This window comes from Physeter macrocephalus, chromosome 18 (genome assembly GCF_002837175.3).
Source record: "Physeter macrocephalus isolate SW-GA chromosome 18, ASM283717v5, whole genome shotgun sequence".
Taxonomy (NCBI): Eukaryota; Metazoa; Chordata; class Mammalia; order Artiodactyla; family Physeteridae; genus Physeter; species Physeter macrocephalus.
The window spans coordinates 52,027,964-52,049,545 of NC_041231.1; the positions used below are offsets into that span (position 1 = coordinate 52,027,964).

A 21,582-nucleotide genomic window follows, 5' to 3' on the forward strand; every position below is an offset into this window, starting at 1 on the left:
GGACACGCAGGCTCAGCGGCCATGGCTCACGGGCCCAGCCGCTCCGCGGCATGTGGGATCTTCCCGGACCGGGGCACGAACGTGTGTCCCCTGCATCGGCAGGCGGACTCGCAACCACTGCGCCACCAGGGAAGCCCCACACATTTTTATAAGATCAAAGTTTAGAGACTCATGGTCTTTTAAAGCTGAAAAGGACCAGAATTGATTAAAGAGCAATCTCCTCCCTATTTTGCAAAGGCATTGAGTACAAAGTGATATAAGTGACTTAGGAACTTATTGGGTAATTAGTGGTAGTACCAGTTTACCTAGTGGCAGTGCCAGGATTCAAACACACTGTATCAGCCAGGGTGCAGCTAGGAAAACAGAGTCCATGCCAGGTAGTTCACTGGAAGAGATTAAAATGGGGAACTAGGAAAAAACGTGCTAGAGGAGCCAAAAGAGAAAACAAGGGGAGATGAGGAAAACCAGAGATTAGAAGTAACTATTATCCATGAAGCTGGAGGGACTGAGGGAGGAGGTTGTGACCAGAGCTGCGACTGCCAAGAAGAGGTTGAGATCACAGAGGGGATGTAGCTATTACCAGAGATGCTGCATGAAGTGGGTGGGGTTGGGGAGAAATACCTTGACTCTTCTCCTTCTCCCTCCCTTCAACCTCTCAACAGTGTTCTCACTGGACAAACTTAACAGGAAGTCTGTTGGCAAAGGAGCCTGGGAAATGTAGTTTTTCAGAGTCAGGCTCCTATGAACAGAGCAAAGAAAGGTGGGGAACAGATAAATGCACAATGTTTTTAGATTCTTAGTCCCTTACTCTCAGCTTTCAATAAGTTAGGGAAGCTATCCTTTCCCCAATTTTCATGTGATGGAACACTAGACAAGGAAACCTTGAGTCCCAGCAAGGGACTACAAAGGATTCAGTCCCCCAGAATGTTCCAGTGTAAGCTCCAAAGTTCCTCCTTCCTACAGGGATGGGAATTGTTTTTGTATTGCTGGCTCATTTTAGTTAGTTTTACTTTGTTAGTTAGTTACTTAGTTTAATTAGTTTTACTGCCTATTCCTATAGAACTCACTGAAACATCAAAGTATATGGAATCCAAATACCAATTTTCACTGCCATGAAAAGTCATTAAAGTTTCCTGATTTTGAAGGTTGTAGCTATTGTGGCAAACATTTAGGAATTCGTTTTATTAACTAACTAAGACCACCAAAAAAGATACCACTTTTTTATTTGGTAAAAACATTTTTTTTTGGTCAAAAGAATCACCAAGAAATGCCCAAAAAAGACACTGTACCTAAAATGTACACTTTTGAATAGATTTAAGAAATCAAATCTAATCTTGTTTTATATTTTAATATATTCTAGAATGGTAGGAGCTGTTACTTTTGCCCAACTATTCATCTTGTCCTGTGGTTATCCTACAGCTGGTCCCACATAAGCCCAGGCCAGGGGAAACTTCCTGTGGTTTACAGCCTCACCCCACAATCATCTGCTCTAACCCATCTGATGATCCTCATGCCGACCAGCTCAGGATCGCCTCATTTTATACCCTGCAACCTATTTTGCTTTGTTCAAAACTCAGTGCCACGTAGGGGACCCACCTGCTTCTCAGGTGTGCCCTACCCACATAGCTCTGTCACCACTCAGCTTCTCCTCCTGAGTTTGGTTTCCCTGGATACACACCCCAGTCAACTGGCTGGGCTGCAGCTGAATCCCTGGGTCACTTACACAGGTTGTCCCAGAGTCCCACCAGCATCTATCTGGGCATTTGTCTACTTTCAAATACACTTAAAAAAAAATCTAAACAGCAACAATATACATTAATTAATTTCTGCTTTTGTTTTAAATCCATAACTTTAAGGAGTTTTAATATTCATATTGTTTGTATCCTCAAAAACTGCATAAACCAATAATACTCTGTTAAACAGAATATGCTACCTGTATGGGTGTAGGTTTCAACCTTCTCCAACAGTGGGCTATTGTACATAGAGTTTGAGATGTGCTTCACATCTTGCCATGCTTTATAAATCCCTTCTAATCATGCAAAACAGACCCACATGGCTATTAACTCCAGACAGAGATCACGGAGCACCTCTGTAAGGCATGTCAACTAAAGTTTACAGCAGGTCAGGGAAATGATTCCTGGGAGTGAATTTCTGCTTTGAAAACCACTTATGTGAAACCAGAAATACCTCTATCTCCCTCATACGTACCCCCTTTGGATGGTTTTATGTTCATAAAGTAAGAGAAAAGTATTTACTAAGGTGATCTGAACTAAAATAGTGGCTTCCTTAGCAACATTCAGATCGTTCATGTAAATATGTGTTACTGAAAAAAAAAAATAACATGTCTATATCCTCACTGATTTTGCTAGCATCAATGTGGCCCCAGCTCTGGCTCATTTAATAACTCATTTAGTTACAGAATCAGTATTTGCTTCAAAGGCTACCTTCTTTCTAACAAGGCAGACATGAGAAGCCCGAGGGCCCTCCCTGCCCCTCCAAGAAGCTTAGGCTCCCTCCTCCTGCCCCATCTGCTTAACTGTGAAAAGAACTGCTGGTTTCCAGCGAACAGAGGAATTCAAATCCTCATCAGCCTCGACTTGAGGAGTAGTTTCCGGAATCACTAAATCTTACAACATCTGGAACAAATCAGGTTCACTCACTGTAACAACTGGATTAAAGACAAAGAGTACTTTGGGGGGCAGAGGAATTCCCCAAATTTGCGGGCTGCCCAGAGGTCTGATGTCATGACGGGAAGGGTGTGCAGCGATGGATGACCTGACCAGCAGCAGCCCAGTGCCACCCTGCACCACACACACCACCTGTTAAACTCGGCCACCATGCATTTAAAATGCAAGAAGTGAACCTGCATTTCATGACGCTGGCAGGCCAGACAACTCAAGAGAGCCCAAGTCGGCAGGCCCACCGTGGTCCCTCCACAAATAACTCTGTCATGGCCATCATTTTTCCCTGTTTCTAGCTCAAGAACCAAATGGGGGATGTAAATGGTCACAGACAATAAAGTGTATTGAAATTACAAGCCTCCCTGATTTGGAACCTTCTTCCTGTGCGGTGAGCAGTCACAGGGGCCAGAGGAAAGTGGCTCTTCCCACCTGGGTTCCCAAAGGTAGAAACAAGAATAGACGCTCCAGATGCAGCACTTCAAACAACCACATATGTGCCCATTTGTGCATAAAGTGGCTGCCACATTCACCACAATGCCCAGTTTCTCTGCTTTGGGCCTGAAGTGTTGGTTTTCTTGAGTTCGTCAAAGCTGTGATAGACAGTTACCCGTGTCTTTAACAAACCCAAACAAGGAATGAATGTTTACTTCATCACCAGTGTATCACAGACACTGGGAGCTACAGGGTCAGGGAAACACTTCCTCCAGCGGCTTCTAAGTTTGACCCCACGTTAAAAAAAGAGAAAAATGTATAATAATATGACACCAGCCTTATAATAAAGTCTCAGTTCTGGATATTATAATAAAAATATTTTGTCTATTCTGGTAAGCAGAGCAAAATGTTTGTTTCTCCAACATGTATCTTTTCCCCAAATCAGGGAAAACTTCTAGAACAGGGGTTTTTAACCTGTTTTTGTCACCAGATACTCTTGGCAGTCTAGTGACGTGAATGGACCCCTTTTCAAAATGTATTTAAATGCATAAAATGAAAAACAGAGTTATAAAGAAACCAGCTATACAAAAATACAGTGATAATTATGTTTAAAAATATGTGGTTTATGAATATGGGTTTTTAAAATAACACTGAATAATAAGGTTTGGCGGTAGATCACATAGCTACCATAACTTTGAAGTAGAGATGAATGTGAATGATATTTTGAAATATGTGCAACATTGTAACTTGATGTGAAAATATCAGTGATTTCTACGTGTGACAGTCACAGGTCCTGCTAATGTTACTCTGTTTTGTCATCTACATTGACAATTGACTACGATGCTACATTTTACTTTGAAGTTAGTGAAAATAAAGCTGTGATTGTTTTCCTATCTAAATTCACAGACCCCATGAATTCAAAGTGCAGACCACCAAGAGGATATGAACCAATATCCTCAGGTTAGGAACCTGTGTCCTACGGCAAGTGAGAGGGAGGGACTAACTCAGTGCTGATGAGTCACCAATGATGATGAGAGGCCAGGTGAAGGGAGGGATAGACAGCATGCTTAGCCTCCGACACCACCAGGAGGAAAAGGAAGACGTGCATTTCTGAAAGGTGTAGAGTAAGCGATTTGTAACTGTTGTTGGTTTCCTTCACCTCATCCTACTCTTCCAGGTCTAACAATGAGCCATCTTTAAAACTGACGAACCTGGGGAAGCTGGACAGAGAGGTGCGTAAATGAGAATTTTCTCCTTCTTGGCTCAGGAGGTTAAATGAATTGTGTTCTTCCACACAAAGAACAATTTTCTTCCAGAAAAAAAATATGAAAACTTGGGATTTCCCTGGTGGTGCAGTGGTTAAGAATCTGCCTGCCAATGCAGGAGACGCAGGTTCGATCCCTGGTCTGGGAAGATCCCACATGCCGCGAAGCAACTAAGCTCCTGTGCCACAACTACTGAGCCTGTGCTCTAGAGCCTGTGAGTCACAACTACTGAGCCCGTGTGCCACAACTACTGAAGCCCACGTGCCTAGAGCCCGTGCTCCTCAACAAGAGAAGCCACCGTAATGAGAAGCCTGCACACCGCAACGAAGAGTAGCCCCCGCTCGCCTCAACTAGAGAAAGCCCACGTGCAGCAATGAAGACCCAACGCAGCTATAAATAAATAAATAAATAAATTTAAAAATACATGAAAACTTTAAAAATGTGCCTTTTTTTTCCCTTGAAGAAACACAACTGTGGACTGAAACAATGGCATTCACCTCTTGTTCAAATCTCATTATCACAGTAAACATTCTCAAAAAAGAGCCAGCGCTCCTGGCAAGGAAGGCTGCTCACTTCACCTGAGCAGCATGTGACTTTTATGCCCTGAGGACTGTATCTGCCCTCGGCTCCCACAGGGAGGACATTTTGCAGTGAAAGCTGTATCTCACAGAGGGCCCCTCTCCTTTTATCCCTGCTCTGGATAGTTCTCTTTAAAAACAAAGTCCTGGGGAGGAAGCAACCAGAAGTATTCCTAAAAGACACAAAGTCCCACTCACCCCCGGAAGGGACCTCCTACTCATCACTCCACAGTCCTGGTTTTTAAAAATCCAAAAACCCTCCAATTCCAAGAGGGCAGATAAAAGCCCACCAGCAACTGTTTTCCCCCACTCATATCTGATAAATACATTGAATTTGGTTTCCTTTTGAAACTCATGGTTCTGAAAAGATTCAGACTTCCTGGCCAGGAGATCTGAGAAGGAACAGATTGTGAGGTGTGAGCTCTCCAGCATCTCAGGTGGGGTTCCCTGGCAGCAAGGATTCGGGTGGTTGTGAGGGATGCCACGGGAAGCAGGACTGGAGTGGAGAAGAGTCTGAGCAAGTAAGACCAAGGTGGTCTTGGGTAGAGTCTAGCCTTGGCCTGATTCACAGGGGGCTCTGGAGCACAAAACACAGCACGGAGTTACTGGCACTTGAGGCAAGAGGCTGCTTTTTGTACCTTAAGTCAGCAGTCATTGGAGAGGGCTGCCCAGGATCGGTGTAACCTCTCAGGCAAGGCGACTTCCATGAGGCAAGGGCCCTTCTCCAGATAAGAGGAAGGGCAGCTGTGAGCCTTGGCAGGGGACACTTAATGGCAGCTGGGAATGGGGGACCTGTACCATAAAATGATCTGGGCGTGGCACCAACGGCCTCCACCCAGCCTCATCATTTTTGGATCAAGATCACCTGGAATGGAGTCAGGGAGGCAGGCTCATAAAATCTAGAAGTTCTTTACCTAGTATCTTCCCTCTCATGGCAATTGCAATGAGCTGTGATTTATGGGCAGCTCATGTTCTACCTAAGCCTGTCACTTTGGTCCTGGGGGGAGGGGCAGTGACCTCTGGGGAGAAAGCCAAAGTGGTCTTTGGTTTTCCACCTACCAAGAGAAGCAGGGCCACTTTCTGATTTGCCTGAGGTTATATCAGGTGGCTCTAAACAAATTTGGGAGAGATGCTAATAAGAGGGCATGTGCAAGAAAAATATGTGCAGGGGAAGATTTACTTCAGAAAACAAAACAACTGTGCATCTTTGGAATTTGGCTTTTCTTCCAGTAACTAAGTCTGCCCCAGGATGGGTGAGTCTAGCGTTTGTGGCAAGAGACCAACACCACAGTCACACAGAATAAACTGCAAAAATCTTAGCAAAAAAACCAAACCAAAACAAAAAAACCCCAACAGCATGTGGCTCCCCGTCTGCTCTTGATCTGAGAGAAGTGAAGGATCCATTTGCTACATTCTTTTGGTAAATCCTTTTCTTAGGTTGAATGTCCAGTGAGAAGGAAAACGACAGCCATATCATTTTGGCCCTGCTGGAAAGATGCTTACGCATACAACCTTTGATGGTTGGTTCTATTTGAAAGCCAAGGAAAATATTAGCAAATAATATTTTCTTAGGTACACCTGTGAGGTAGATCCAGCCTTCCTGGGTGGCTGGGGAGGGAGCTGTGAGCATGGTCCCAGCCTCTTCTATGGTTGCCATGGTTACCCCTCAGCTCTGTCTTCAAGGCTCCTCTACAGATTCCCCATCCTCTTACCATCCAGATGGAAAATCTTGGTTAGTGTCTGCTCAGCAGGGGGAGGGCTGTCCCTGAAACCCAATATTCATTGGATGGATCTCTGCTGCTCATGTGTGGTGAGGCCTCACACCAAGGCTGGTCCACCCTTTAGGAAACTACAAATCAGATCATCCTGGAGATAGGAAGGTATTCCCCAAAGTCATTCCAACTAGTTAGCAGCGCGTCAGAGTGGGAGCAAGAAACAGGCTATTTAAAGACAGAGGCCACAGGTCTAATGGCTAGAACACTGGACTTGGGCTCAGGAACCTCCCAGCAGGTTTTCTTTCCTGCCACTGCTACTGAGCTTTCTTTCTGACCTCAGAAAAGTGACTCAAATCCCTGTCTATCAGCTTCTTGTTCTGCACCTGAAACACTATGCTATCCGTGAGAACCACCAACCATGAAGAAGCTTCGAGCTGGGCTTCTTTCCACCCCGCCTGAGTTACTGCGTAGGACAGTGGAGTCGCTGTCTGTGCTCCTCCTGGAGCTGGGCTGGAGCCAGGGCTGCCAAGCAGCACAGCTGCTTGGCCCAGCTCCATCCAGGTCCCTCCTGGGATGATGGAGCGGGCAGAGGCCCGATCCTCTCTGCCTGGGATGTGCCGTGGACACTTCCCTCACCTGCCATTGCTGTTATCCTCAGGAAAACAGGAACAAAGCTCCCAGCCATGTACCTGGCTCATGGGTTTTCACTACAGCCAAATGCCCTTCAGCAGGTGGGTGATACACAGTGCCGCTCGGCAGACAAGGGGAAACGGAGTAAGTTGCAGACACATGCAAGAGGAAATCAAGTTACCACAGTAATGGAGAATGTTAGGGGTTTGGAAATGCAGAAAGAAAGCATTCCCCGCAAGTTAGTGGAAAGAAGCCTCGGTGTCAAAAGGTAGTATGACACTCCTGCTGGAAATTCCAGAATGAATTCATCAACTGAGATTCTTTGAGAAAGTGGGTGTAGAAGACGTCGTCCATGCCCTTGCCACCCCCCTCAGACTGTTTCAAATGATCTTGCTGACTTCCAGCTGCCAGTGTCTGAATCTCTGTAGCTGAGGACCTTTCTTCAGAACCAGACCCGGCTGCTGTCTGTCACAGGCTGGAAGGGCACACCCACACCCAGAGTAGTGCTCAACCAATGACTCTCCATAGTTGGTGTACAAGCACCCCAGCCCCTTCATCCCTCAGGGGCAATAATTTTAAGCTGTGTGCTTCCCACCGTTCCCTAGCGTTTCCCTGCAGGATGAAGATCCAGTATGCCCTGCAGAAGCGGGGTATGATGGGCTGATTGGTAGCCTTTCTCTATTCACATCCTTTGTCTTATGACACATAGCTCCTCCCAGCGGTAAGCAGAGTTTATTTCCCCATCCCTTGAATCTAGCTGGCCCTGTGACTTTGCTTTGGCTAACAGAATGTGGCAAAAAGTGAAAACAGACCAGTTCTATAACAGGTCTCATGAGGCCTTGTGCACTGTGTTCTAGATTTTGTCCCCCTGAACAGAGACACCTACCTAGCCAACGTGAAGTTGGCTGCAGGTCCATGAGGGAGCCCAGGAGACCAGAAGACCCAAAGAGATGAGCCACAGAATCTGGAGCTGAATAAATGGTGGGTTTTCCGAGGCATGAAGTTTGGGGTGATTTGTTACACAGCAATAACTAACTGATACACAGGTGTATGGTGCACCCTATTGGCAGGCTTCCCTGTAAACTTCTCTACTCCTCTACCTTTGTTCCCTGCACTCTCAAATTTACTCTCAAATCCTTGTCTCAAGGTATGCTTCGGAGAGGACTCAAACTCAGACAGGGTGGGCCTCTTCCCTTGTGCTTCCAGGGAACTCCTTCATGTTCCCATGATTATAGTGATCAGAGTGAATTATAATTACTGTTTTCATGTGTGTTTCCCCTTCTAGACCAAGAGTATCATGTGCAGTAGTTTGTCCCTATTTGTTTTCACCAAGCCTGGTACATCCATGGCAAGTGCTCCATCGATATTTGCCCTATAAATGAATACACCAGCAGTGTATCACTTCTTGTCAGTTGAGTAGAAGTATTCTGGAAAAGTATTGCACCCTTCAATACCTCTTCCAGTGCGTGAATGACTCTTCGTTTGCCTTACTCTGTTGGTCACCTTCCCAGGGGGTTACATCTCACCCTCCGCCTAGGTAACTCCAACAGAAGGACCACCCACACACCCATTCATCCTTGATGTGGTCCTGAAATGTGGGGGAGACACCTACTGCCTCCCTAGGGAACCCCCATCAGAGCAAGGGAGAGAGGAGAGTGAGGATGAGGAATCCTACTCTCATTCAAAAGGTTCTATTCATTGGAGCATTTCACCTTTCTTTCAAGAACATACCTTTGAAAAAAACCATTCCTATTTCCAGAGATTCCAGAAACAGCCACTACAAAAGCCAGCTGCTCCCGATCAACAAACTTCTGCACTTTTTTGTCCCAGATTTTAGAAAGACAGTGGATGAAAAAAAATAAGTAATGAATCACATGGCTAATATTCTGGTAAGGGCAAAAGTTTTCCAAGATTCTGATCAGCTCCCACTCATCTTCCTTCATAAAATAATAATAATAGTGATGATATTACATTTGAAGAAACTGCTAACATGCCAGCCACAAGCTCACAGCCAAATCGGCCCTCCAAGGAGAGAAAAACCCAGCCTACATGTATTAAGAAGAATATCCTGACTCGATGCTTGGACCACCATTTTGGCCCAGCAGGACTGGTGTCTGTGGTCTCCAGTGAGAAAAGCTTTTGAACAGCGCCTCGCATGTCAGACAGCACAGGGGAAGCATGACTGGAGATGGATGGGAGGCATCTTTGAGGATGGATTTTTTTACCCAGCCACCTCCTTTCTGAATTGGGGCTTTTCACACAGAGGAGGACTTTTCCCCCAGCTCCCCAGCCTTCGTCCTTCTAGTCCAGAGCCAGCCTCAGCAACTGAGGCCAGTGTACTGGAAGAGAGCAGGATGCAGAACTGGACACTCCCAGCTTTAATCCTCACCCCCAGCCCCGACCACCATGAGCCCCCCTGAGCAAGTCACCTGCCTCCCTAAGCCTCTGTGTCCTCCACACTAAAAAGAGTGTAATAATACTTACTTCTTAGTGTCACTGACCGGATTAAATGAAATAATAATGCTAGCTCTCATCTACTGAGTGCTTATTATATGCCAAGCTTTTGGAAGCACTTAAATATGTTTTAATTCGTTAAGTACTGAAAACAACTTTAATAATGTGTTGCTATTATTTCTCCCATTTTACAGAAGAGGAAACAGAGGCACAGAGGTGTGAAGCAACTTGCCTGAGGCTGTGCAGTTGTGCAGACACTACAGTGGACTCTAGCACCTAGAGTCCTAGTATAGGGTACCTAGTACATGATGGGAACTCAATAAACAGGGGTCTCTTCCCCTTCATAAAAGAAGACAACTTTACTTCTACCCTATGCTACGCAGTTGATGATTTTGGTCACTGTACCATTTTTAGGAAGGTGAACAATTTGTTTCAAACTCTAAATGGCGTTCTGGGTGTAGTGATCCTCCTCTTGAAGGCTGGTTTTTCATGGATGGAGCCACCCATCTCCCAGCCAAGCGTTTTGGGAAATGCACTTGGTCCCCCCCAACACACCACAAAAATAGCCTTACTAAGGCTACAACCAGAAGACCATTATATGTGGCCACTAGATGGTTCTTCCAACTTCATATATATTCTTACTGTGCCTTTTTACCTCCCTTAAGAGTTCTTTCATTATTGGAGTTGGCTAGCCAGAAGGCACTGAAATTTCCACTGGTCTCCTATAGGATGCATCAAAGAAAAAATTTTTTTAACTTAACTGCCATAGTGTTTATTTCTCTTTTCTTTATCTTAATCACATGTGATATATTCTTAGGTACTGTGAGTAGTCAGACAGATGAAACAAAACATAGTCGCATCATTTTACAAATGGAATTTTCAGTCCTGTTTAAAGAAACTAAACAGCTTCATCCTTATTCCTGGACATTTTGGAAATGGCATGTTTTGGAACGAGTCTCAAGACCATTAAAGACTGTAGACTTTTAATTGAAGAGTTGGTTGTTTTAAGAGACAACAGGCCTGCCAGAATTCATGCTCTCTGGAGAGAAAAATAAAAACATCTGTGAGTCCCAGTCACAGACAGCATTTCCTGGCTTGATCCCTGGCCACTCGAGGTGACCCAATAACTCCCAGATATCTTTCCCTCTGTTTCCTCAAGACAAAGGCTCCTCAGTCTATGGGTACTTTGGCTGCTTCCCACCACAACACCTTGTACTGTGCTGTCTACCCTGTTGTCGGAGGGACTTTTCTCTTTTATCCCTTGGCTTCAACTTTATAGTACAGTGGATGACAGCCAACAGGAGAGCTAGGCTCTAAAGACAACACGAAAGGCAAAAATTCTGTCCAAATTGTCCTTTTGAAGCCCTTGGGGAGGCACCACAGTGGAGATCAACACAATATCTCTCATAAGCCCAACGCTGCCCAAGGTGCTCCTGCACTGAGACCAAGGGCGGCCACTCCATGGACCTGAGCCAGGGATGCAGGAACTGAGATGCTAGAGAGAGTAACTGACTCAAAACTCAAGCTGGACCGTACTTTCACTCAGTGGAATAGAGAACCCAATGACCCACAGCATCTAAATCTCAATCCCCACCCCCACTCCTCTCTCCCTACCCCTTCAGTGCACTTACCTGCATTCTTATTAGGTTAAATCCATTCATGCTACAATCCTGCTATACCTCCACTGGCTTCAGGATGAAACCCAAACTCATAGGTGTGTCACAATATAGTGTTTCTCTCTCTCTCTCTCTCTCTCTCATCTCTTACTGTGTTCTCCTGGCCTGTGTTCAGTATTTTGGCCATAAACATCTTTGCCACAGCATTTTTGCCACAAATATTTTTGCCACATAACTAATTGACCATAAGGCAATTTTGCCATAAAAGATAAAACAACTGGTTGATTTATATTACATAAATCTTAGCACTCATAACACTCTACGCAGTGACAAGGAGACAGGCAGTCTTAAAGCAGTGGATGATAACAACTACATATGTCGACTTGATTGGAAACATGGTGATAAAACTTACCGCAAGTATGAAATAAGAGAGGGTAAAGCCAGATTGCATACTCTACTAGAAAATGGTAACATATCAGTTTGCAAATCCTTCGGATATTTGAAGGTGGAGAGTTGAACCCACATTTCCCATGAACTTTGGAACATCTATCAATGAACATGTGACAAGATGCCAGGAACACACAACAGTGTAGAGGCTTTCACAACACAAAGCTCAGTTACAAATGTGCATCTCGGTATTTGGAAACTGATCCCTCTCTTAATGGAGGAAGAAATCTTAGCAAAAATGAAAAAGTGCAATGCTGAACAGGAAAACGAATCACATTTTAAATGTATTCAAAAATTTTATATTTTGCAATAAAGTCTTTTAATCTTTGTTATTCATTTTTCATGTTTCATTATGTCCTGTTTAATGATGCTCTTTTATTTTTTTATCTTTTACAGGAGAATTGCCTTATAGCCAATTAGCTACATGGTGAAAATGTTTGCAGCAAAAACTCTTGTGGCAAAGATGTTTACAGCAGAAGAGCTCATGGCAAAAATACCTCCTGACTGACTCCTTCACTCCAGATGCCTGCAGATCTGCACGGGAATCCTGCCCTCCACGCCTCTGTGCCTCTGATCACATTTTCCCTCTGCCCCGAATGTCTGGACGCATTGCCTTTAATTCCTCTTCTTGGAAGCTGTTCCAGGGCCCCATGATGACCCATCTACCTCTCTTCCAGCACTGACCAGGCACTGACAGCACCCAGCTATACTCTCCCACCACATTGGGCAACCTGGGAGAGCGGGGCCCTCATTTCTTCCCTGACTTGAACAATAAAGAAATGTACATCCCATCCCTGGCAGTAACAAGTCAAGAAAGTTACACGATAACCAAAACAGCTCCCTTCTGGTTCAAGCTACCAAGCCTTCCTTTGTCAACCAAATTCAGACCTTGGCTTCCATGAGCAGTTTACTGACTGTGCCTTCTCTCTCTCTGTGCCTGGCTCTGTGCAAAGATCTGGGGAAATTCAAAGTAATTTAAACCCTGGGCTTGGTTTTGTATCTCTACTTAGCCAATTACCAGTTAATGTTTCTCTGATGGCTCCCTTGGGGACATTTATGGGCCCAAGAGTATAATGAAGGTTTGTTTAATGGGGGATCCAGCCAAAAGGCTATTTTGAGAGACCAAGGGGCCTCCTGGGAAATAACTCATCCTAGGGAGATGCTCAGAGCTTTGGTCCAAGGACGTTACTTTGGAGATTTAGAAAATCTCCTCCCGCAATCTCTAGGTCTCATGTCTGAGTTGTAGGAAGATGGAATTTCAAGAAAGGCTGAAATAGTCCTGAAAATTATAAGGCACCAGGAAAGCAACACAGAGACCCTGTTCTTTACATGGTAAAATAGACTGCATAATGGTTCCAATTTTCACCCCTCCCTAAATTTGCCTCCTTTGCTGTATGACTGCAGTTCTCCTCACTAAAAGGGCACAGAATAATAGTTCCCAGTTCCTTGACTTTGAGACTGGTTATATGACTTGCTGTGACCAGTGGAATAAGGCTGAAGTAAAAATGCAGCAGCTCTGAACCTAGGCCTTGAGAGTTATCGCATGTTTCTGCTTGCCCTCTTGCACCGGTGCCATGCCATGAGAAGAATACACCTAGGCTAGGACACTGGTTCCAGCAGGACTGTGAAAGACACATGAAGCAGAGCTGAACTGGGTCACCTGAGCCTAGCTGAGATCCACCTACCTTCTGTTGAACCCCAGATGCATAAGCAAGTCAACCAAGATCCAGTTGAATCCAGCCTAGACCAGCCAACTCTCAGCTGACCTGCAGTTCCAGGAGAATAAACGGTTGCTGGTTTAAGCCAGTGAGTTTTGGCTAGTTTGTTATACAGCACTTTCTTGTGGTTCTAGCTAGCTGATACATATGGGAGTCTGGGCCCTGGCCACCACACCAGTTGTTCCCATATTACTGATTAATGGGCCCAGAAAACAGACCTGGCTCTGACCAAAAGTCCTGAGAGGCCAGGGTAAGGCAGTGGAGGCAGCTTTAGGGATAAGGTGCCTTACTGACCATCAGCCTCGGGCTTTATATTTTAACATATGAAGAGCACAATGCAATACAGATGGATTTGACCATCCACAAATGGGCAGCAAGAACATCAGGACTCTTCTAATATTTAACCTTAGAGTAAGTGAACATTTTCCCAACACATGAAGTTTTCTACAATCCAAAATAAGTTTCCACCATTTACAGTCTGCCTCAAGATAAAACAAATCCACGTATTTTTGTTTCATGTTACTTTTCCCCTAAAACACTTTTAGGAAGACCTTTCTAAAACTAAAAGTCATGATCTGATAACTTATGAACCTTCTTTAGAATTGGTTTCTCTCATAATCCCAGAAGGTCCTTCTGACTAATGTTAAAACAATTCCAATACCCACTTATCAGTCTGAAATAATTTTCTAAGCTTGGCACATGTGCTACTTTAATCTACTACACTAAGACCTAAGTAAAAGTAATGCTAATTAATATTTAAGAGGTTTGGAAGAGTATCTGTGTGTGTGCGGAGGGGCGGATCGGGGGCGGTTACGTCACCTTTCCCCCGATAAATGTAAACAAAAGAAAAAGAATCTTATGGGATATGGGGATATATGTATACGTATAGCCGATTCACTTTGTTATACAGCAGAAACTAACACACCATTGTAAAGCAGTTATACTCCAATAAAGATATTTTTTTAAAAAAGAATTCTTACTATTACTTCCCTTTGATGAATAACAGGTTATTTATCAACAGAAGTAAAGGTGTCCTAGTGTAGTTACTGGTTCGTGATAGGATATTTCTTTCATTCCAACCAAACTTAACTCTCACAGTTAAGACACACAGTATGGCATTTTAGAGGATACCTATCAACACTGATGACTGTTTTTGAGAAATAGTAATAAATAGCATGGAGGCTGAAACAATCTCTCAGAAGGAACTGTCTTGAAAGGAACCCATTCTCTGAAATGTGGTTAAATGACTTAGGACCAGCACCCTCAAGAAGTCTGAAATAAAAGGTTGGCAGAGAGAAAACAGAAGCCCTTTATGGAAGGTTCACCTTTAGCTGAGGGTTCACGTTCTGTAGGAGGAAGCCCTGCTCCAGGAGACTGGCTGTCTGTCCCCTGGATCAGGACAGCCGCCCCTCTCCTCCACCTGCTCCTGCCACAGAACCATTACTTGTTGTTAAAGCACAACGCTTTAAGTGTGGGGAAAAAAATGAAAAGAACCTTTATAGTAGTTCCCGTATTCCTTTATATAATAATAAACTGAATCATAGGGGTTGTCCCAAACAGTTAAATATTGGCAACTTCACATGGCTCAACTTAATACAATGAGTAAACCTAAAATACACCCCTCAGGACTTCCCTGGTGGCTCAGTGGTTAAGAATCCTCCTGCCAATGCAGGGGACACGGGTTCAAGCCCTGGTCCGGGAAGATCCCACATGCCACGGAGCAACTAAGCCCGTGAGCCACAACTACTGAGCCTGTGCTCTAGAGACCGTGAGCCACAGCTACTGAGCCCATGTGCCACAACTACTGAAGCCCACGTGCCTAGAGCCCATGCTCTGCAACAAGAGAAGACACTGCAATGAGAAGCCCGCGCACCGCAAGGAAGAGTAGTCCCCCCGCTCGCCGCAACTAGAGAAAGCCGGCACGCAGCGCAGCAACGAAGACCCAACGCAGCCGAAAATAAAATAAAATAAATAAATTTTTTAAAAATTACATTAAAAATAAAATACAACACACACACACATATCACAAATACTCAGGGAAATGAGAAATCAAAACTCTAATTGTGAGACATGTGAGACTGCAAACAAAACAAAAACAAAACTATCCCCCCAAAAATTACCTGTTGTTAAAATTACAGTATAATATACATTTTCTTAAACTGCAACTTTTCATTTTAAACCCACCTCTATTTACCCTCTTCAGTGGGGAAATCTGCACATGCAGACTTTGGGCCTGAAGTCAGGACAAACAGCTTCCCAGAACAAAGTCAAGAAGGGGGCACTGACTCACCTGGAGAGTAATAGGTGACCCTGAAGCTGCAGGTCAGCGGCACAGTCCTCAGATCGGCAATTCCTTTCAAACACAGTCTGTGAGGGAGACACAAGAGGAAGAGCAAAACAGGGTTAGTGGCAAATGAGTAAATAACAGCCAGCCACTTCCTTCCAAATCAGTGGGAATTCTTCCCGTGTGCCTGAGGCACAGTGAGGCCAAACAATACCGAAACTTCGGAGTTTGTAGCAGACAAAGGTTTATTGCAGGGCCCTGCAAGGAGTCGGAGTCTCATGCCTTAAAAACCCTGAACTCCCTGAAAGCTTTCAGCAAAGCCCTTTTATGTTCCTGTAAACGTCCACCAAACAAATGTTAGTCTCTGTTATGACACTTGCCCCAAGGCTCAACCTTCGCCCTCCGAGGTCCAGGCCTCGTTAAGAGGAGGGGTCCCTGCGCAGGCCGGTCACCCTGCCCGCGAGCGCTGGTCCAGCACCCAGCTCGGGTCCTCCCGCCAGTGCCCAGCCGGGCTGAGGAGGCAGATCTCAGCTGGCGGTGCCCTCAGGGCCAGGTCCCCAGACCCCGCCCAGCCGTCATCGCTGACGGAGCCAGGCGCCCAGGACCCAGCGGCCTTCAGGCTCCTTAGGCTGCCCAACTGGGGGCCAGGTCCTGAGGACTGCGACCCAGGGTGACCGCCGCCGCCATTAGGTCGCGGAGGCGGGCATGGGGGAGAGGTTCGCCGCTGCCTCAAGGCCGGGGCCCAGTGACAAGGGCTCTGGAGCCCTGCAGGACACAGCCCTCGGCCTGTCCCCAGGCCCCCAGCTCACCCGCCGGCGGAGGCCGAAGGGCCTGGAGGGCCCCGGGGAGAAGGCCGCGATCCCCCGGACTCCACACTCTCCGCCGCGAGGGCCGCTTCCCTGCTGACCCGGCGGAGCTGGACCTCTAACCGCTGCGCTCCGGGTCTCGCGCTGAGGGTCTCGCGGTAACGGCCGCGCGGCTGCCCCGCCCCTATTACAACTCGGGTAAGCCCCCCACCCCCACGAAGCCAGCTCCCACAGGGCGAGGGGTCCTCAGCAGTTAACAAGGAAACCCAAGTCAGGGGTGGCCTTGACCACAGAGGGCACCCTTTGTCTGATTCGTTTCTCAGGCTGCTCTAGTGTTTCTCTTCAAGTAGTTGTTTCAAGAAAAGTACACGGTAGGTGTTCTTCCCATCTTTGAGATGATCTTTAAATGCTCTCAGATCGGAATGAATAATAACCCACGTGAGTCAAGAACTCTTAGATTACAGTCTGGTCATTTCCCTCTGCTGTTGTGGCGAGGCAGAAAATCCGTATTTGATATGGGTTCTGCCTGAACGAGGGGTTCATACTATAATTTTTAATTACAAAGGGGAAAGTCAAAGGCAATTAGGCTCTGAGGCCAAGGGCACCACAGCCGACTGAAGGGATCCTGTCTCGGTGGGGCAGCCAGTAACTATCAGGACGGAGTGTCCTTTCTCTAACCAAGGCTGGGCCTCCAGCGCCTCCACCCTGTGCTGGGGCCTAAAGCTCACTATGCCACACCCGACATCTTTCCCCGGGGGCTTGCAGCGTGTGCCTGAGCTAGGCCTACCTGTGGAGGGCAGCCAGGAATCAGGAGCGGCTCTGGGGAGGAGTTACAGTTTTCTTCTCTCTGTGGTACCCAGCGGACTTGTCTGTCCTTCCCTCTGGTCTCAATCTCTCTGATGTCTCTGATCCGTGAACAGCAGGCTTCCTGAGTCCACACGGACAGAGACTCTTCACTAGTTAGATGCCTTTGATCACTTTGGTGGGATTTTGGAGAGAAGAGCCTGTGGCCGTTTTTCAGTTGTCATTTATTCACTATTCAACTTTTCTGTCATCACTACTCATATTTGTGGGTCCCCCTCTAACACATACAGAGAACATAGTTCCAGGTGATTCATTCCCCTCCCACAAGACAAGTCCAGGCAGCTTCTCTGAGTGTCCACGTGGACTCCAGCAAATGTGCTGGCCAATGAACAGTCTAGACCCAACCAGGCAGAGTAACTTTGCTTATGGAAATTCATATTCCTGTGTCACATTTCCAAAAGAATAATATGTCCCAGCCAACATTCCCTGCCGTCTTGAGTGTGGGGGAAAAACTCATGAAAGTCTTAAGCAAAAAAAGGACATTCTCATGTTCTTCTGGACAACACTGGGGGCAAAGAGAGAGCCAAATTTCCAGGAGATTTTAATAGGGGGCATTTGTGATTTATTTGCCATCTCAGTCAAGGAGAAAACAGGAATAAGTGGATGTGAGGTCTGCATGAATATCTCAGGTGGGAAAAGGCTTTCCGAGGTTAGAAATGAGGAGAAACACCAAAGGTGACTTTACCACCAAGCTGATGAAACTTCAGGCTGCAAGGCCCCGCTCCCACCGGGGCCTTGCACCTCACTTTCTATTCATGATGTTACTTGATTTTCCCCAAGAGAAGCTCTCCTCCCAAATCATATAAGCTTTAGGCTTTAGGCTTCACTAAACCCATCTCTGCCCCTGGTGACAGGTTTCTCTTTACAATTGTTTCTCCCATTTAACAGGCAAGAGAAAGTCTGACTTCCAGCCTTTGGAGGTGGGGTGCGGTGGGGTGGGGAGCAGGTGAGAACTGACAAGGAGGAAGGGACCTACAGCCATCCCGTGGCACACAATCTGAAAAGATCAGGTGCCTGCCCTCCTCAGCTCCATTACCCTGGCTCTCTTGTGCCAGCCACCCCTCAGCCTGGCCGTATACTTCCCACCTCAGGGCCTCCCCACATGCCGAGCCCAGATGCCTCCACCGGGTTCACCTGGTATGTGTCCTCTCATCCTTCAATGAGCAAATCAAAACCATATCCCTGAGCCCCTGATGAGCTTGGGCTCTGTCATAAGTTCTTGTAGTTCATGTACTTTTCCTTCTACTGCTCATCTCGATTGTAACTAATTAATTTTATCATTACGTGTTTCCCGTTTGTCTCCCCTGCTAAAATGATGCTCCAGGACTGTATTGGTCTTGATCACCCCTGTGCCTGCCCTCAGACCCCAGCATGCAGAAGCTGCCACACTGGAGGACCCCACATGCTCTGAGAGATAGGGTGACCATTGGAACATGGGCCAATGAGAATATACTGCTCATCAACACCAAAGCTGTAGCCCCCCCAGCAAAGAACTGTTGCTCAGCTACAAGCTCTGTCCTTGGTCTGACTTTCCCTTGTACTCCGCTCTCTATTTCCTGTCCCTGAAACTAACCTCTCTAGCTGTTAAGTCCTCCAGTGCTGCTGAATTCCCTTCCAACAAAGGCAAGCACTGACTCTGCCATACATACACTCACACACAAAAACTGGGTGTATATACACATATACACATACACACACACACACACACTCAGATACACATTAGTGGAGTGCTTACACTGACCAGCTAAAATTAAGCACAAACTATAGTGAGAAGATAAAGCACAAGCTTAGAAATCAGTCCAGGACTCAATTTCCACATTTACAAAATGAAAATAACAGCATTAGTGACACTCTTGTTAATCCAGATTAGCATTTAGCTGGGAGTGGGAGTTTGTGGCTATTACACTGTTCTTGTTTTAGGCATCACTGTTTACACCAGCAAATTGTGCATCACTGTCTACACCAGCAAATGTGAATGACAATGATGGTGTATGTAAGAGTGAGCTCCATGAGGATTCCCTAGTGGACAGTGCAGTACAAGACCATGGAGAGAGAATCAAAATGAATCTCTCTCTGTGTAGATGACTGTACTTTCTAAAAACCAATGCACGATGTCTCCCATTGCACTCTTTACAATGTGACTCTGAGATTCCTCCCACAGAGAATGGAGTCAATACTCTACCCCTTGAATCTGGGTGGATTTGTGGCTGCACAGAAGTGGTGCTTTGCAATTTCCAAGCCTAGTCATCAAAAGTATTAGAGGTTCCTCTGAGTTCTCTTGGGGCATTTGCTCCTGGACTATAGCTACTACCCTGCAAGGAAGCCATGGAGAGGCCCACGTGGAGAGAAACTGACCGGCAGCATCAACTCGAGGCCAGGGAAGTCAGCCACCATGGAAATGGGTCCCCCAGCCCCACCAAGCTGCCATGATGTGGAGCAGAGATGAGCTGCCCCGACCAGGCCCTGCCAAATTTCAAATTCATGAACAAAATGAATGACTGCTGTTATTTTAGGCCACTACATTTTGGGATAGTTTATTTTACAGAAGTAGATTACTGGAATATTCCTCAACCTAATGGCCTCCCCTAACTTGGGTAATGGTGTGAACAACAGTGGCTGTGCACTCCAAGCCCTGGCAACGTCTTGGCTTAGGCAAGACCCTCCCCAGGCTGGGAATGAAGTTGTCTTATAGGTAAAATATCAAGACAGCAAGGAATCAAGAGACCTGGGTCATCCACCTTGGAGACTGAACTTGAAACTCAGAGATCCTGCGCTTGGGACCTGGATTCGTCTCTCTGGGCAAGTGACAGTTTTGTTTCCTGAGGAACTGAAAAACATCTCTCTGGGGTAGAAGCGGGGGCAGTCTGAAGCCTCAGAATGCTAGCTGACAGCATAGTTTCCAGGAGCAAGTAAAAAATATCTCTCCTGTACAAAGTGGGAAGAGTACAGGTTCTCCCTGAAGCCAATGGGCCAAACTACCAATTTTCCAACTTCACCTCTGCCTGCTTCTCCACGTTTCCCTAACCCTCTGGGCAAACACAAGCCTGGCTGCCTAAATCAGGCAAATCCCAAACCAGCTTGGAAGCAGTCTCTCCTACCTCCTTCCAGCCTCAACCTCTGAATGGAAAATCCCTGTCAATTTTTTTTTTTCTTTTAACCTGGAAGCAGCCATTCTGGAAAATGGAAACAGAGCTAAGAAGACATCATCTCTGAAGACTTCCCTGGTGGCACAGCAGTTAAGAATCCTCCTGCCAATGCAGGGGACAGGGGTTCGAGCCCTGGTCCGGGAAGATCCCACATGCCGTGGAGCAACTAAGCCCATACGCCACAACTACTAAAGCCTGCATGTCCTAGAGCCCGTGCTCTGCAACAAGAGAAACCACCACAATGAGAAGCCCGCGCACTGCAACGAAGAGTAGCCCCTGCTCGCTGAATCTAGAGAAGGCCCGCACGCAGCAAAGAAGACCCAATGCAGCCAAAAATAAATAAATAAACTAAAAAAAAAAAAAAAAAAAAAAAGAAGACATCATCTCTGATTCCTCTCTGTTTACAGGAGATTAAACTCCTTCTCTCAGGAGACGACTGTTTCCTGCCTTGGGCTTTGCAGTCTGGACACCCAGCGGCCTCCCCAGCCTCATGGACTAGATTTCCATGCTGGCTCCTTCCTCACCCTAGTCTTCATCTCAGATTTCCCTGGAGAATACACTTTTCTTTTTGAAATCCTTTCTCCAGCTTCTCCTCCAATCCTTACTCTACTTGTTTTAGAGTAAGGTTGGCAGATTTTTCTGTAAAGGGCCAGACAGTAAATATTTTCAGCCTTGAGGGCCAGATGGTCTCAGCTACAACTGCTCAGCTCTGTTGATAGAGCAAAAGCAAACATATGTAAAGGAATGGCCATGGTTGTGTCTCAGTAAAACTTTATTTATAAAAACAGGTAGGGGCTTCCCTGGTGGCGCAGCGGTTGCGCGTCCGCCTGCCGATGCAGGGGAACGGGGTTCGCGCCCCGGTCTGGGAGGATCCCACATGCCGCGGAGCGGCTGGGCCCGTGAGCCATGGCCGCTGGGCCTGCGCGTCCGGAGCCTGTGCTCCGCA

At 46.3% G+C, this 21,582-nt stretch overlaps 1 protein-coding gene across 6 annotated transcripts in view; it reads right to left on the bottom strand.

The window, feature by feature from the left end:
- Window positions 1-21,582, bottom strand: part of ITGA9 (integrin subunit alpha 9) — a 363,861-nt gene that overhangs the window by 144,041 nt on the left and 198,238 nt on the right. For all 6 annotated transcript variants that reach the window (XM_024132323.3, XM_028478504.1, XM_055080233.1 and 3 more), the window contains exon 17: window positions 15,827-15,903. In XM_024132323.3, coding sequence (XP_023988091.1) covers window positions 15,827-15,903 — 77 coding nt within the window. The remainder of the gene's footprint in view (window positions 1-15,826; window positions 15,904-21,582) is intronic.